Here is a 16,905-nt window from a genome sequence, read left to right on the forward strand (position 1 = left end):
TATACATTCGTCAAGTAGTTTCTACCTAGTACATTAAATTAAGGCGACAACAATCTCTAACCGAGATAAGATAACTGGATAGTGAAACTACATGTAAAATACAACAACTACCAATATGGCGGTCTCCGTGACGAATATTGGGGTTTGGATGTTGTTCATCCTCGGCAGTGGAAATCTGATCATAGCTGATAATGTTGAGCACCGTCTTGGTAAGAAGTCATAATTTAGTTTTCCTTGTAACGAGTTTTCTTTCTATTGGCTTTTTGTTATCATCTTATAACATAACAAGACATCGCCTTTTGCAACGCCATCTCTGATTGACTGAAATAGGCTCAGTGATTTCACAGAAAAAAAGTCCCTCCAGAAATTTGAAAATTCGCGGGATTAGATTGCATTACAAGAACTAACATTGATAATTTTTTCTTGTTATGGGGCGATATCACATAATTCAAAGTGTATTCTCCACATAAACCGCTTCGCAGTTCATTAAAAGTACAATCTGATGCTATATCTCCATAACACTACTTAAAAGATATATGAAGTTAATCCTAAAATTTCGCTATTATAGTTACACAAAACAGTATTTCATATGTACAATGTATAGCAACATTAATCGTTTCTTTCAGCTTTGCTTTAAATACCTGTTTGTTGAAAACTTAAGTCAAATCCGATACCTAGAACAAAAACGGTGTCGACCGATAAACGTTTAAGAAGCCTTTTGGAATGGAATTAATTTGTAGGAGTTGGTAGTGATTTATTACACTGTTAAGACATAATCGGCTTCGACGAAGACAAGGTAATAGGTAAAACACTTATAATATGAACAATTTCAAACAGATATAACATTTAAACATTACAATCCAATGATCTTTTTGTATCTTTAGGTTGGCTGGAGGAATTAGCAGCGAAGGTAGAAACTACCGTGGATACCAATATAGATCAGTTGGGCAAAATCGATCAACGACTTCACAGGCTACAACACGGAGCAACACAGGAAAAGGTCAAGTGTAAGTAAGATTCAGTGTAAAATATTCAAAAATTCAATACAACACAGCATTATAAATCTCAAACGATATTTTGGTAAAATAACACTTTTTGTAGCAAAAGATATCATCCAGGAATCCACATTATGATAACATTGCTACTTTGTTGAAGGCACCGCCTTATTCCTTCTTCACAAAGTTTCAGGGCTCGTCACTCGAATAATACTTGTTAAAACCCATATTCTGAATCAACTACAAAGTCAATAATTGTAATCCAGTGATTGTGTCCTATCATATCTAACTTTCAGGTTAAAATATCTTTCTTTTATTGTTCATTTCCAGTACGACGGGCAACTGATCCAGTTATCGGTTTTGACACACAGCTACACTTACGTGCTGCGGGTAGCCATCTTCACAACCAACAGGCGCTTATCTTCAACCACGTACGCACGAATCAGGGTGGAGCCTACAATGCCGCCAATGGTAAATTCACATGTCCACAACATGGCCTATATCAGTTCGCCACAACTATCTCGTCAATATCGCGCGGTTTCGTCGACTGCGAAATGGTGATGGACGGTACCCATGTTGGTCGTCTCCATGCCAACCGTCCTGGATTTGACCAGGCGTCGCAGGTATTGGTTCTCGAATGTTCCGCCGGCCAGCAAATCTGGATTCGTCATGTCAATGGCGGCCATGACTCTGGTATCGTCTCCGATTACCAAGACACTTCGTCGTTCAGCGGTCATCTGATAACTACTCTTTATTAATTTTTTTGTTGAATATTATGTTATTCGGTCATTTACAATTATACAAATTTTGCAAGGTATTTCAGAGATATATTTATGGTTAGAGATCTATACTATAGTAAACATAGTGACATCTTTTGAAGTTATCACAGTAACGCCAAAGACATCTGTGATGATAAAAGTTTGTAAACTTTCCTTGGTAGCGATGGGTTATCTGTTTTGATGGCATATCAACATAATATAATATAAAATATTCATGTGCACTTTTTTTCGGGGTATAGATGTTAAATATATACATAATAAATTATGGTTTGAAATCTGTATCCATAGTAACTCTTTTGAACAGTTACAATGTACTAACAGTAATTTCATTTTTACAATCGCAGATCTATAGTAGGTACAAAACAATATTGTTTTAGGCAACGCAACCCCAAAGCTGCGTAGAACGGATTCCGACAAAATGATTATGTCAAACTCAAAGCTGTAAATGAACAGACCACAAATATGATATAGCTTGCTTCTGACACTTCTGACATGAAGAAGCTGGAACGGCGAAACGATAGCATTTTTGGTTAAAAAATTGCACACACACAACAAATAGCAAAACCGCTCTATCACTTCAGACACTACAGCGTCACTTTGATTTCGATTGGTCGATTCCATGCTTGGTAGTACACTTAAGAAACGAATATTTCCAAAAAATTGAAACATGTGTTTTGTAGTATGTTATGGTCAGAGAGATCTCTATATTTTCTCCATAACTTTGAAATCAAACGCTCGTTATTCTAAACTCTTGAGGAAGAATTTTGTTTTATATACCAATAGCCGAAGTATCTACTCATATATATTATACATGTACTCCTTGTTTTATGTGATATTTCTGTGATATGAAAGAGTCGACACATCGCATCACTTTGATTTCCTAGTCGTTTCCATTGCTAACTATCAATAAATAAAACGGATTTCTTCCTCAACAGTTAATAGCAAACCAACGAGCGTTTGATATTCAAATTGTACAGATCTCTACAACCTTACTAAGTTTCAAAATACATATCTCAATTATTTGAAAATATTCACATGTTCCAGTTCAAAACACTAAAAACACATATTTCCTGTGGATATTTCAGCTACGGAAATGCCAAATGAGCTAGCGCTAGGACGGTGCATTTTGAATCAATAATACGCTAGGAATAAATACAGTGCATGAAGTCTATAAGAAGGCCATGTAAAACAACAGATAACCATATACAAAGTTGGGCTATATCGGTCTGTTGATAATACAGTGTAAAAATCAAGAGCAGAGAGATAAGACAATTACATATATAGCTGTATGTTTAGTATTATATATAATACTGCACTGCATGACACATCCGGTTGATTAGACTTATACATATGTACATCCTCGATACACCAGGGGTTCCGATCACTTACGATCTCTAACCCCTGGACTATCTCATAGAAAAACTGAAGGCAGCTCAATGGACAAAATCTTAACCAAAAACAGAACTACTAAATAATTCTTTAAAGACTAGAGAGAGCGACGTCCAACTCCAAAGCCACAGAACCAACCACAGTGTAACGTTATACGGCTCTTTTGATGTGAACTTGTACATCTGGATGACACAGGAAGAAATGTTTATGAACCATCTATATTCTGTCATAAACAACGTACTGACATAGGCGAACCAGATGACACAGAAACGCAATTTTGCACGGTTAATATCATAATGCTGTTTATCCTAAATCTCTACAGGTTCTGTGATAAAAATCTATTTCAAAAACAAAATTTTTGAAAATATTAAAATTGCTATGGAAATGGCCTTGGAAACCTGCATTTCATTTGTCGAATGGCTGATGAATTTTCATTTCTGATTTGTTGCAAACCAGCTTGTGCGCAAGTATCTTTGAAATAGGTAATTTTGTAAATGGGCTACTATTAAATATCAAAAAGATTCGTTTGCCGACCTTTGCCTGCGTTGCTAACGTTAACAAAGACACTAGTTCTTATCACCTTCTACTGGTTTCATAGACCAGGTCGGAAGGTGAGGAAAGAAATCTGACGTCTGGAAATATGAACGTACAACTTTTCTTTGGTTTGTTCTCCTCCCTTCTTTTCTCCTGCTATGGACACAGCATTGCATCTGATGAAGTTGAACATCGGCTCGGTGTGTATGAAATCCAACATATTTGAAAAGTTTTCAGAGGTTTGAACATTACAATGGTTTTGAATATATTTTTTGTTAAGAATTGTCAATCTAACCATGCATTTACTCGGCCGTGTTTCATAACTCAAGTTTTTTCCTTCTAGCACTTTTATCATCTGTTAGCAATATCATCATGTCTCACAGAGCTGCTTGATTTCGTCAGTTAACAGTATGGTTTGCTTACAAAGATAATTTGACAAACTCTCTGCATTGTACAAAACATATACTGAGTTGTAGTAAGTCTAGTATCGTATTGATAAGAGTGAAATAGGTCTTGGATTAAATCGATAATAAAGAATACGAGAAGATGAGACCGTCGTTCAAACCAGAGTTTATATTAGACTTTTAGAATATAAGTCATAGAATTTCACGTGACCATTTATTCTTGTTATTCCTTTTATTTACTTTCAGACTCATTGGAGTCATTGGCGTCTACTGTCGATGCGATAGCAGTTGCAAATGGAGAGGAGCTGAAAACAACAGAAGACAACATGGACGAAAAGATGAAACAGTACCACAAAGAAATTATGTCGATAAGTATGTTTATGAAACATATTTAAAAAATTATGTAACATCTAACAAGTTGGACATAACAGATATGAAACTCAGTAACATTTTGAAATATACCATAATTTGCTCTCCTTTATAACGGAAATGATGGAAAAAGACTAAGCTGTTCCTGAAAAATCACGAGGACCATTTTTTAATAATGTCTTGTCTGCGGCCCGATCCACATATATTTATAGACGATAACGATGATTTTTCGGTACACCTGATAGGTGGCATACGGTTATATATTGTCGTGTCATACATTGCATATATTGTCGTGTCAATTATAACATTGAAAAATAATCTGACAAAAAAAAAAAAAGTTATTTAATATTCCAGAAAACATTGAATTATTATCAGTACATGACAGAATCTCCGCACTAATTTCATCGATGATATATGATTTCGTTCGTTCAGATAGACGTGCGTCACATCACAATCAAATCGGTTTCTACGTGCGCCTGACAAATTCCAGTTCTGGTGCGGATCATGTCACAAAGGTTCAACCAGTGAAGTTTGATTTTGTGATCACAAATCAAGGCGGGGGATATAACGAGGCCCATGGGAAGTTTACCTGTCCTGTCAACGGTCTGTACCAGTTCGCCACCACCATCCCGTCAGCAGCCAGAGCCATCATTGATTGCGGGCTGGTAAAGAACGACCACCTATTGGCGCGTCTCCATGGCAACACAAAAGGATATGACCAAGCGTCGCAGGTGCTGGTCATTGAATGTGCTGCCGGAGACAAGGTTTGGGTTAGACATCTACACGGTACTCATGATTCGGGGAGAATTTCAACCCATTACGAATGGGCAACCTTTTCCGGCCATCTTATTGCTGCATTGTAAACATCATTCAATAAAAAATATCGTCATATTTGAAGATTCCTTTTAATTTTGTTCTGTCTTAATATTAACAGCAATAATATTTCCATAAAATTATTATCCTTGAAATTGGAATTTCCTTTAAAGCTGTATCGGAATCAAACAAGAAGACTAGAATCTACCGGTCTGCTATATATGAATAGTTTCAAATACAACATTTTCCCAAACAGGTAGACATATCTAGAGCATTAAAATTCCGTTTCAAGGCCTCATTATTTCTGTCCCTTCTGTTCAATTCACACCTATTATCTGATAGCTGAATCGATCCCATTGCATCTAGATCTGCTCTTTGTCGTCTTGTCATCATGGCTCTCTGTATAAACCATCAGTTCTTGTTTGGGGATGCGGACGGAACCACAAAACGAAGCCAGAAGCAGAATGGCAGAGAGAGGCTATCTCCATTGATTAACCCGTCCTCTAACAGATAAATGTCACTGTCCAGCTTTCAGTCTCTTGCTGCTGTGTTGAAAATCAAATGGCAATGCATTTTGCCATCGTTCGTGACATTATGAAATGACGGATGTCGCCTATAGTTTCCAGTCCCTTTACTGCATCTGGTACAGGGCTACCAGTGGATTCTTTTTACTGAGTGAACCAACCTTGTATTAATGCTGAGCATGAAACTTGAGCATTTAAAACATTAGGTTGATTGACTCAGTACAATGGAGAATCTACAAACGTAATTCAGAAAAGATACTTCTTCACTTATAAACAGATTGCCTTAAAGAACTAACGACAAAAAGTAATTTGATCTTTAAAAGGTCGAGATGTTTGAAACAAAATTTCAGTGTACCAATTAATAAGACAATTCAAGTTTTAAAAAAAGGATTTATTATGATAGAGCTTGCTGCATGTTTTTTTTTTTTTTTTTTTTTTTTTATACAAGACCGACATGTGACGCTAATTGAAAAATTATTACATTATGTAGTTAATTTCCATATGATAGACGCAGAACTATCAAAAGGACATCTTGATCTACCAACCTAGCAGTATAAAGGTATAGCCATGCAAACTAAAATAACCTTGCTTTTATTGAAATCCTGAATAATCAGTTATTCTGTTCTCCGAAATTCAGTATGACACCACTTTTAATGAAGCAGGTACAAGGTATCAACTAACAAGCTAGGAGAGGAAAGTAGTCATTCCGTTTTGAAAAATTATAGTGAATGCCACTTCTGATGTTAATTCAGTTCTTTTTAGACAATAATTATAATATAGATGCAAATTCTGCGCTAAGATATAGCAACAGCATATTGAGAGGTATAAAAGATGAAACCAAATGTAATAAATATTTAATATAACAACATCAAAGATAGAATAAATTTTCCCATCAGATTGTTAAGTGTATTGTCCACTTACATTGTTTATATATGTACAGTAAATTGCATGGCATTAAAACAGATTTACTTAATACATCAACAAATAAACCCAGCATTGATACCTTTCTGTGTGTATTATGCAAAGTAATAAACCCATTGCCATTTTTTCTTTAGATAAAACGCCCTTATAGTACTCCCAGCTACTACATAAATTAATACCGTGTTAATCATCAAATTATATTATTTGATTATTTCAAATTAATTTCAATGTTCATAACTTCCTGAATCCTGTATATAAATGTATTGATCACAGCTGAATTTTGCAAATAAAACAAAATTACCTATATCATACACACATTTAATCGACATTAAAATATACCTTGAACGTAAAATACATAATAAGGGTGTACACATATATGGTGGAAAATTAGTGTAAAACAAACAGAAATAAACATTGTGGTATCAAATACAGACAAAATAACAACATCTCATATCTGCAAATAAGCATGGCTTATGAAAACATGGCCATTTTTACAATAAACCCTCTTCACTAATCGTCATTTTTTTCAGAAATAGTTTGCTACTTGCAACGTACCCATTATATTATCACTTTAAAACAAATAAGTTAATTTAAATTGATATATATTTTACAAAAAAAGATGGGATTCTTTGAGAAAATCCATGCAGTAATAAAAACTAGAGCTGTATACATGAATACAGGATGAATGCATTACATACATTTGAGAGAAAAAAATGGAAATCTGTAAAATACATGAATTAGGATAAAAAGTATTTAAAATAAACAAGAAAGGAATATATCCAAAAAAATAAACTACGAAAATATAGCTTAGTATTATGTTATATTTTAAAGAAATCATCCAGTCGTATTAATTGCATATTTCAAAAATATATCCTTTGGAATTAAAATGATGTAAATGAGGAAAGATAGATTTAGCGGTGCATTGAAAAGTAAAACAGTGATATAGTTTATAAAATATACAGTAGATAACAAAGAACATATCACAACACATAACATAGACAATATATTAAAGATACATATAAAAATATAATTATAGTGTTTTACATACAAAACTGTACTGTTGCATTCATGAAGAGATTGCTTTTTGAAGACTGAGTTATCTATCATACAGTGCAAAATACATTGAACAAGTTTTATTGTGCTTATAATTATAAACAAGGTTTGTTTTTTTTTGGTCACCACAGGTTTGCTTATGTTTTACTGTACATTTTATCCTTGAAGTACAGTATTACTTATAATTATCTTCCTTTTTTTAAATTTGAAACAAACTTATATTTGATACAAACAGATAATCTGCTTTCTAAATATCTAGGCCAATATTAGAAATACAAAAGTATTTCCACCATTGTAATTGCTTATATTTCTCAAAAAGTGATTATTCTTTGTTGTCAAAAGATCAAATAATTTAAGATGAGATTAGTATTGCATGCATATAATAATGATTGTTTATTGGTTGAGCAAACTATTTATTTTTAATATCACATATTCATTTTAATTTACAATAGTATAAATTATCATTAAGTTATTTCTTTAATTTACTTTATTACATACACCACAATAAACAAAAAATAGCTCTTAAGATTCCTTTTTTTAAATGATCTATTTAGAGGGGAAAACTGTGCTACTAATTTGGATAACAATGACATATCAATAATTGATAACTATGTATTCCTTTATAACATCATGTCCACACAATGACTCTTGAAATGATTGCAAACTGTACAAGTAGGACTTCACATGCTTCAAAAGCTGCTTTATCCAAACTTTGATACAATTTGAGGTAAAAAGTGAAATTAATAACATTATCCTGAAATCTACTGAATTATACAGATTATAGAAAAAACATTTCATTTGACATTTTTTGTTCCTAATTGGCAGTGGGAATTTATTTCATCATTTTAATTTCTTTTCAAGTACCAACATGGATTTGATGTAGGTTTGCACATTTATGAAACTACATTTGACACAAAGTAGGCAATTACTAATAGTTTTGAAATTTCGGAAAGATTTTATCAAAATAATACAAAAATAGATACAAAAACCATGAAATTCTATAATGGAAATTTCAATCAAAGCAATAAATATCAGGAACTACTAAAGTAGTTGTTATCAATTTGGCCAACAGTTCATGTCAAGCATGTCAAGCATGACTCATCAACGGTAGATTAAAAGGCCCCCAAGTTTCTTCTGTTCATTTCATTTTGTTCATTACAGCGTTCATCAGTTTCTTGGTATGTTTCTCCCAAACATTGAAGTCCTCCTGAAATTTACTGAAGGGCACAGCTTTCTCCTGTAGGTCTTCCACTGTGATCACACGGTCGTATACAGGGTGGTCGCGTAACCATTGTGACAATTTGATCTGTACCTCATCAGCCTCCTTGTTCAGACTTATAGATTGGAGGGTGCTCACCAGGTGCTCAAAGCACACATGGACCCACTTCAAATATACCCCACATGTTTCTGCAAGACAATTTAAATATTCATGTTATTATGGCATATTCCTTTATCTTGACATATTTCATCATTTTCTGGTCGCGAATGATAAGCTTAAGCCTTAAACAGCTACCTTCAATATCAGCCAGAGCTATGTAATGGATTAAAACATGGCAAATTTCAATGTGATCATCCAATTTTTTCATATTTAATATCAACCATAACTATGATCATCCGATTTCTTCATTTCTAATATCAACCAATTTTATCACCTTTTCTCATGATAAATGAATATAAGTAATTTTCAAAAAACTTTGATTCTTTGTGTAGTTATCAGTATTTATATGTTTCATTGAAAGTTACCTAAGTTGTAGATGACATCATTGAACATGAGGATAGCTTCTTTAGGCTTGTCAAATATCTTGTAGAAGGTGCCCAGTGTAGCCATTGCCAGCAGGCGGAAGTTGCTGCTCGGGCTAAGGCACACCTTGAAAACCACAGCACTCTTATACAGCATCTTCTCTGCTTCTGGTAGTCTACAAAACATTTATGAAACACACCCTAGTGAGCATATAGCTAAGGAAATAAAGAAATTTTATTCTTCAAAAACTTATTTAATCATCATTGTTGTATGAAATGCCTATCCTTGGCATGAATTTCTAACCAATAATTATATATATGTATATAATAATGCACTGTTTGTAGAATATCGTGCCATGTCCCTGTGTGCTTTTCACATTCTGATATATCTCTAATCTTAATGATAGCAAGAATAGTCACATTTAAGAGAACACAGTACCTGTTTGTCCTCAACCAGTATTCACTACTTTATGTAAAAGTTGATGATGTTTTAATATGTTGAGATAAAGAAAATAACTTTTCCATCCAATTGCAGTTTTGTAATGATAGTGGGAGCATCTTCAGGGGAGAATCAATATTTTGTTTGATAAAATTACAGCAGTATAGTGAACCTACCGGTCCATCTTGGAGTAGATCTGCCCCAATAAGGAGTACATCTGTGCAGCTCTCACACTCAGGTCCCCATAAAATTCCTCAACAATACCAATAGCAATCTTAGCCTCGGTCTCCGCCAAAGTCAAGGTCGCATTCATCATATCCTTTGAGGAGTGGAGGGCTTTCCATTGGAGGGATGTGGCTTTATTTAGACAAAATAAAACAAATGAATTTACACAAAAAAAAAAATACATTTCATATGCTTTGTCATGTTTTCTATCACTTATTTCATCACTTGTAACAAAAGTTCCTGCATGTTGCCAGAATGTATTTCATCCTAATTTTACCAAGAATCTCATGAAAAGTACCAATACGGATGTACATGTCACAATTAAAGCACTCATACCCAGTAATCATCAAAAAATGAAAACTAACCAGGGTACCTTTTTGTTAATTATTAATAGAATTTAACCTCTACTTGTACATTTACACATTCTATACCCTGTTTTTTTAAAAAATGTATTTAGGGTGACAAGGGTATGATGATTTAAAGTGATGACAAACAGAAGTGTGATATTACCTGCTGTATGGAGGAAGAGATACAGCATTGGGTGATTGTCCCTGAGTAGAATACGAGCCTTCCTCAAGCCCTCATTAGCGTGTTCATTATAGTTAAACTCGTCAAACTTCTGGAGGACAAGCATGGCCTTACATACAGCACGGTGAGCGAGTGCTGTCATGATCATATCACAGCCGTAGATCTTATGTGCCACTGCCAACGCATGCTGGGGGAGGGGAGATAATTCATGGTAAATACATTGGTTGATCTTTTCTATATGCTATAAAGTATTTGTTTATTGCTTGGCCATAGCCATGTTAATGCTTTGAAATTTAAATTGACATCAAAATCATTATTACTTTAAAGTGAAATGTCGGGCAATGAAAACCAGTTTAAATGTGTTCAATGGCCTTTCAAAAGTCATTATATATCAAAACGATGGTAAAGTTCTGCTTACGTTGTCCAGTTTTTACAATTGAAATTATGGAAAGGCCCCATGTAACTTTAGCACAGTTCTATAAATAAATTCTGAAAGTGTGGCTGTGCAGGAATGTCAACACGAATATAACCAGCCGGAAGGATGTTTTAGGATTCCTGATAATATAAATTAATTTCTCCGCATGCTGAGCGAATTTGATGGGAAATTTTATTTTTCTATTTCATGAGAAATTATACATGTACTGGATATACATTTTGTATCAAAACCATTTTTACCAATTTTTGCCTTCCTTTGCCTGACTATTTACTTTAAAGCGTTTTCTCCGTGTTTCTACAATATGCTTCAACATTGTATAAAAGACTTAACTGAATTGCATAGCTATGTACATCATATGCTAGCTAATAAGATATGTCTTGTTACATCTCAGGGCCAAGATTGATATCATTATATTAATGTATCATAAACTGCTTTTTATAATATATTATACAACATAAATATTGGCATTATAGAGTAAACAGAGCTGAGAGGTCACTGTCAAGAGGAAATTTCAAGTTGTAAATTATCTCCCCTTGACTTAGATTGCCCACAAAATGTTACGTTGAGTTGAAAATATACTCTTGCATTTTCTCCCTCATGAGAACTTTCAAAAAGTTGGAAGACAGCTAGCTAGGGTATGCTTACCAGAGCAACATCTAGACCGGCCTGGTCCTGTTTGAATTCATTTGAGAAGTGACAGAAAGCCAGCAGTGCCTTCAGGTACATTGGATGCCGGGGCCCAAACATGGATCTGGTAGAGAATTTAAGTATCATTAGAATAAACAAACTGAGGATGGTACCTCACAAATCTCTTTTATTTGAACTTTTCCATTTTACCACTTTTTCAGAGGGATCTAAATTGCTATCAATAATATTGCATCATCTAATTTAGTTTTATGCAAAAGTGATATTTTTTATCTTCTACGTGTGATATTTTGTTTTTACTTTGACAGGCAACCAACAAGTACTATAATATTAGAACATTTGTTTTTCAAAATTCCTCACTTGCTATCAGATTTCAAAAACAATTATTTTTTCAGTATGATTAAATTAATGAATCATGACAGCCTCAAAAACAAATTAAATCTACAATTAGTTTTACACTGCTGACCATGATTTATTATGTTTCATTTGTAATATAGCGTCTAAATAACAAATTTACCAAGCTGAACAGCATGGAGAACTATATAAAGATCTAACTTGGCCCTTACAGACTAACCTAGCCTGCTTCTTGACGCTAACAGACTCACCTGGCCGCTGCTTGGCCCTAACAGACTCACCTGGCCTGCTGCTTGGCCCTAACAGACTCACATGGCCTGCTGCTTGGCCCTATCAGACTCACATGGCCTGCTGCTTGGCCCTAACAGACTCACATGGCCTGCTGCTTGGCCCTAGCAGACTTACCTGACCTGCTGCTTGGCCCTAACAGACTCACCTGGCCTTCTTCTTGGCCCTAACAGACTCATCTGGCCTGCTGCTTGGCCCTAACAGACTCACCTGGCCTGCTGCTTGGACCCTAACAGACTCATTTGGCCTGCTGCTAATGGCCCTAACAGACTCACTAGGCCTGCTGCTTAGCCCTAAGAGACTTACCTGACCTGCAGCTTGGCCCTAAGAGACTTACCTGACCTGCTGCTTGGCCCTAACAGACTCACCTGATCTGCTGCTTAGCCCTAACAGACTCACCTGACCTGCTGCTTGGCCCAAACAGACTCACATGGCCTGCTGCTTGGCCCTAACAGACTCACCTGGCCTTCTTCTTGGCCCTAACAGACTCATCTGGCCTGCTGCTTGGCCCTAACAGACTCACCTGGCCTGCTGCTTGGACCCTAACAGACTCATTTGGCCTGCTGCTAATGGCCCTAACAGACTCACTAGGCCTGCTGCTTAGCCCTAACAGACTTACCTGACCTGCAGCTTGGCCCTAAGAGACTTACCTGACCTGCTGCTTGGCCCTAACAGACTCACCTGACCTGCTGCTAATGGCCCTAACAGACTCACCTGGCCTGCTGAACAGCATGGATAGCCAATGTCTCAGCTCGCTTCACTTGCCACTTGGAGCTGTAGGCTATAACAGCTGTACATAGAATGTTGATCACATTGACACAGTCTGTCTCCTGCACCTCCTACCAAAACATAAAGAAGTTCATGAGGATGTCTTTATGATGTATCTTAGATAATTATAGATATCAAATAATTTACAATTACAGTATCACAGTTCTTCTTGAGTGGGTCGTAATAGATCAAGTGAAAAACTGATTGATTACATCATATCTACAGTAATTTTATATTAGGGTATCCTATTAAACATTAAATTTATTTTGCAATTTTTCTGAAGTTAAAATAAAATGATTTAATGTTATAGGAAGCTCTGTATATTTCTGTGAAAGACAGCAGAATATACTATGAAAATGTATCTTCTTCCACAACAATCAAATTTTAGCACATACAGTAATTGATTGGGAACAGTATGTTATAAGTTAGTGCATTGATTCATTTGAATTTTCACATTATGTTAAGATAGCAATGATACAGAAAATTCACTCAGCACATGCACAATTTTGTTTCAATGCTTTAATTTCTGATGCAAAAAGCACTAAAATAAATATTTCCTATTGGTTTATAATTCTTTTTACCTTTAAAGCTCTTTGTGCCCAAGAATAAGCAGCATTTATGGATCCTCGTTCCAGATTCATCTGACAAATCTCATTGTAAATCGCAGCCTTTGGTATCAAATCTTGTCCAAACGACATCATGTTGATTTTCCATGTCATCTCAGTTGCCATCATGTAAGCATTGTATGCCCCACTAAAGTCATAGTTCATATTCCGTAATCGCATCAGCTTCACAAAACCATTATATTTTGTCATCCAAGTTTCCATGTTGTCGGTTTGATTAAGGACAACTAGAAGAACTGCCATGATGAGTTCTGCTTCCTTGAAGTATCCAAATTCAGCAAGGAAGTCTATCAAGTGGAACCCTAACTTGATTGCCTGTTTTGTGTCGTCACTTGATTTGGAAGGATCCATCGCTTGCATTATAGAAGAGTAAGAATCCACAATGTCACTGAGTAAATGTACTTCAGAATCCTGAAGATTCCTGAAATATTTGAAATACAGGTGGTAGTTTTCTGAGTCAAATAGAATCTCATGAACCACGTCACACATGCAGAGTTCAAAGCCCTGTGGTAGCTGTTTTCTTCGTCCAAGTACCGCTACAAGCTCCAATTTCCTGATTTTTTCTAAAGCTTTTGTCTCCAATGCTAGCTGTGCTTTGTCATCTGGGAGAGTAGAGTCTTGAAGGGCCTGGAAATGGTCTTCAGGAACCTATTAATTATTGTACATGTAAAAGTGAATGTTTTAGAAAATTAAATATATTTTCAATAAATTTACAAATTCTTTAACGTCCCTGATTTTGTACAAGGTGATCCTCTATCATTACTAGTTTAATCATAAAAATTAGACCCAAAAGACTTTTTTCTAATTATTAAGTAAAGGAGAAATGTATAAAAGATCTATTTATGTGAATGAGTGACCTAGCTGCTGCTGCCATACTTTATGAAATATAAATGGGACAGGACAGGACAGGATCAGATGGGACAGAACAAATATGTGGAACATTATACATGTATCCCCCTCCCCACGTTATGGCAGAGGCATAAAGAAAATAATTGTGAAAAAGCAAAATATATATGCAAAAGAATGCTTACAAGTGAACATACAATAATTAATCACCTTACCTGCAGTAGGGATCTGAAGTTATCAGGAGTTGGTACCCACTGTTGGAAGAACCCTTTGACGAGTGTCATGGAGTCCTGGTTGTCTTGATTCCAGGGGGTTAACTTGTCCCCTCTCTCTGGGGCCATGTCCTTGGCCTGTTTCTCCATTTCCCGGTCCTGAGATACTCCCTGTCTTTCGTCGTCAAGGTTGAGGACATTTTGGGGCTTAGACTTATCCTTGTTGTCCTTTGTGATTGGTGGTACTGGATCATAATGAGGCAGTCTCCGCTTGTCCATGCTCTCACTAAATTTTGTAGTTTGAGAAGTTGGACGGTGTATGACGGTGTTATCCAGAAACTCCACCAGAGAACGGTACCTCTTTCTTACCTCTGGACCTGCATCTGGATTCATCATAGCATCACGGAAGATATTGTACCAATCTGGGATGTTTGTTTTTGAGGGTAGTAAGTCAATGAGGATACGAGCTTTGTCTGCATGAGTAGTACCATGCGATATCTTTCTCTGGTCTGAGTTATTGATGACATTGTGCTCTATCAGGGCCCCTATGATGTGATCAATTTTCAGCTCCTGAACCAAAGCTATCCTGTTGATGCGTAATCTCATCACATTCTGTCTGTCTATGCCTGACATGGTGTCTGTACTTTTTTGGCTGAAAAGACAATATGTATCCAATTGTTATTTTAGAAAATCCAATTTAAAATTCAGATACATGAAATCAAAGTAGATCTCTGAAATCTACAATGCATTTCAAACATTAGGCATAGGTTTTTATTTTTAGGAGCCTTTTGCTGAGATAAACATTAAGCTATTTATTTAACAGGAAAGGAGGATCGAAATGTAGCAACTAAGCGGGATTCAAACAATGGAACCGCTAGCCAGACAGTCTAAATGTAGATCATATGAGCTACATTATTGTACGTGAACCTGGTTACATACACAAGCCAGTCCAATTTCGCTTCATTTACATTCAATTCATTAACCAAAAGCCTGGAAATTTATAGCGGCATATTAGGCCCACTATATGATTTTATTTATCTTGTACATACAAGTTATCATCTTGCACTTACACCTTAGTATCTTAATGTAGTCGTACAACTTAGTATCTTGTACGTACAAGTTATTATCTTTTACGCACAATATATAAAATTATGTAATGGCCCTAATACCCCGCCGTTGAAATCTGACTGATATATTCATGTAATATAATACAATTTTACAATCAATACTCTAAGCATCTGAGCCTGAACTGAATATTGAAACAAGTCCATTATGTTCCATAATCTTTATACTTTTTAGAAACAAAGCAAAATTAATAAACTATTCAATAGACTTTAAAAAAAAACAAAATTTGATATGTTGTTCTGACATTTGTATACTGCAAACAGTGAAAAGTTAAGAAAAAATAATTGAGGATTAAAATAAATCAAAATGATTACAACTAATTAAGATTTATCAAGTTCATTACTTCCATTTCGATTATGGTAAATGAGAAAAAAATATGTATTTACATTTATGAATATTTTCATGCCACCAGTATTTGGTTAATTAGTGTGATAGACACTAAAGATTAGATAAAAACGAAAAAGAGCACCTGTCGCTTCCTTAGCAACGGCAATGTTCTTTCGTGATTAAGGTATGTTCAGCATCATCAACAAGATAAAATCAACTGGCAAATGTCAGTACTTACTCAGAGAGGATGAATGTATCTTTCCGAATGGTGCCTGCCATTGCAATTCGTCATAAATTTGTCAAAAAACAACGTTATTGATATTCTAACACTTTGTTGTCACGAATGATCGGCCATGTTTTATAACCGGAAGTAGAATAACAAACGAGCAGAAGTCCGAAAATTTGACTACAAATAAACTGACGTATGAAATGAAAAAGAAAAGCTCAACATATTTAAAAAGGAAACAAATTTAGTTAACAAATCACGAAGAAAAAGTGGTTTATTGGGAAATAATTTATCTATATCGAAATCCGGAAAATGATATCCGATTTCATTTCCTTAAATAGC

General features: G+C 35.2%; 2 protein-coding genes across 2 annotated transcripts; one reads left to right on the forward strand and one right to left on the reverse strand.

Moving 5' to 3' along the window:
* The first annotated feature begins 60 nt into the window (after positions 1-60).
* Positions 61-5,367, forward strand: LOC138325473 (uncharacterized). Its single transcript, XM_069271157.1, has 5 exons — positions 61-209; positions 885-1,007; positions 1,326-1,466; positions 4,348-4,473; positions 4,903-5,367. Exons 1-5 carry the CDS (start codon positions 116-118, stop codon positions 5,331-5,333), a joined length of 915 nt encoding a protein of 304 aa, XP_069127258.1. The 5' UTR covers positions 61-115; the 3' UTR covers positions 5,334-5,367.
* An 854-nt stretch (positions 5,368-6,221) lies between these two features.
* On the reverse strand, positions 6,222-16,881 carry LOC138325472 (amyloid protein-binding protein 2-like). The gene is made up of 9 exons (XM_069271155.1): positions 16,576-16,881; positions 14,889-15,537; positions 13,786-14,475; positions 13,151-13,275; positions 11,795-11,900; positions 10,696-10,900; positions 10,137-10,317; positions 9,525-9,697; positions 6,222-9,188 (listed from the first exon to the last, which is right to left on the reverse strand). Exons 1-9 carry the CDS (start codon positions 16,614-16,616, stop codon positions 8,920-8,922), a joined length of 2,439 nt encoding a protein of 812 aa, XP_069127256.1. The 5' UTR covers positions 16,617-16,881; the 3' UTR covers positions 6,222-8,919.
* Positions 16,882-16,905: the final 24 nt, after the last annotated feature.

The sequence above is a fragment of the Argopecten irradians genome, chromosome 6, assembly GCF_041381155.1.
Source record: "Argopecten irradians isolate NY chromosome 6, Ai_NY, whole genome shotgun sequence".
In the NCBI taxonomy this organism is placed as follows: domain Eukaryota; kingdom Metazoa; phylum Mollusca; class Bivalvia; order Pectinida; family Pectinidae; genus Argopecten; species Argopecten irradians.

Coding starts and splice junctions, on each gene's coding strand:
- LOC138325473 (XM_069271157.1), top strand. CDS start 116: ATGGCGGTCTCCGTGACGAATATTGGGGTTTGGATGTTGTTCATCCTC. Junction 1,008..1,325: donor AACACAGGAAAAGGTCAAGT/GTAAGTAAGATT, acceptor GTTCATTTCCAG/TACGACGGGCAACTGATCCA. Junction 1,467..4,347: donor AGCCTACAATGCCGCCAATG/GTAAATTCACAT, acceptor ATTTACTTTCAG/ACTCATTGGAGTCATTGGCG.
- LOC138325472 (XM_069271155.1), bottom strand. CDS start 16,616: ATGGCAGGCACCATTCGGAAAGATACATTCATCCTCTCTGA. Junction 14,476..14,888: donor ACTTCAGATCCCTACTGCAG/GTAAGGTGATTA, acceptor AATAATTAATAG/GTTCCTGAAGACCATTTCCA. Junction 13,276..13,785: donor GGGCACAAAGAGCTTTAAAG/GTAAAAAGAATT, acceptor ATGTTTTGGTAG/GAGGTGCAGGAGACAGACTG.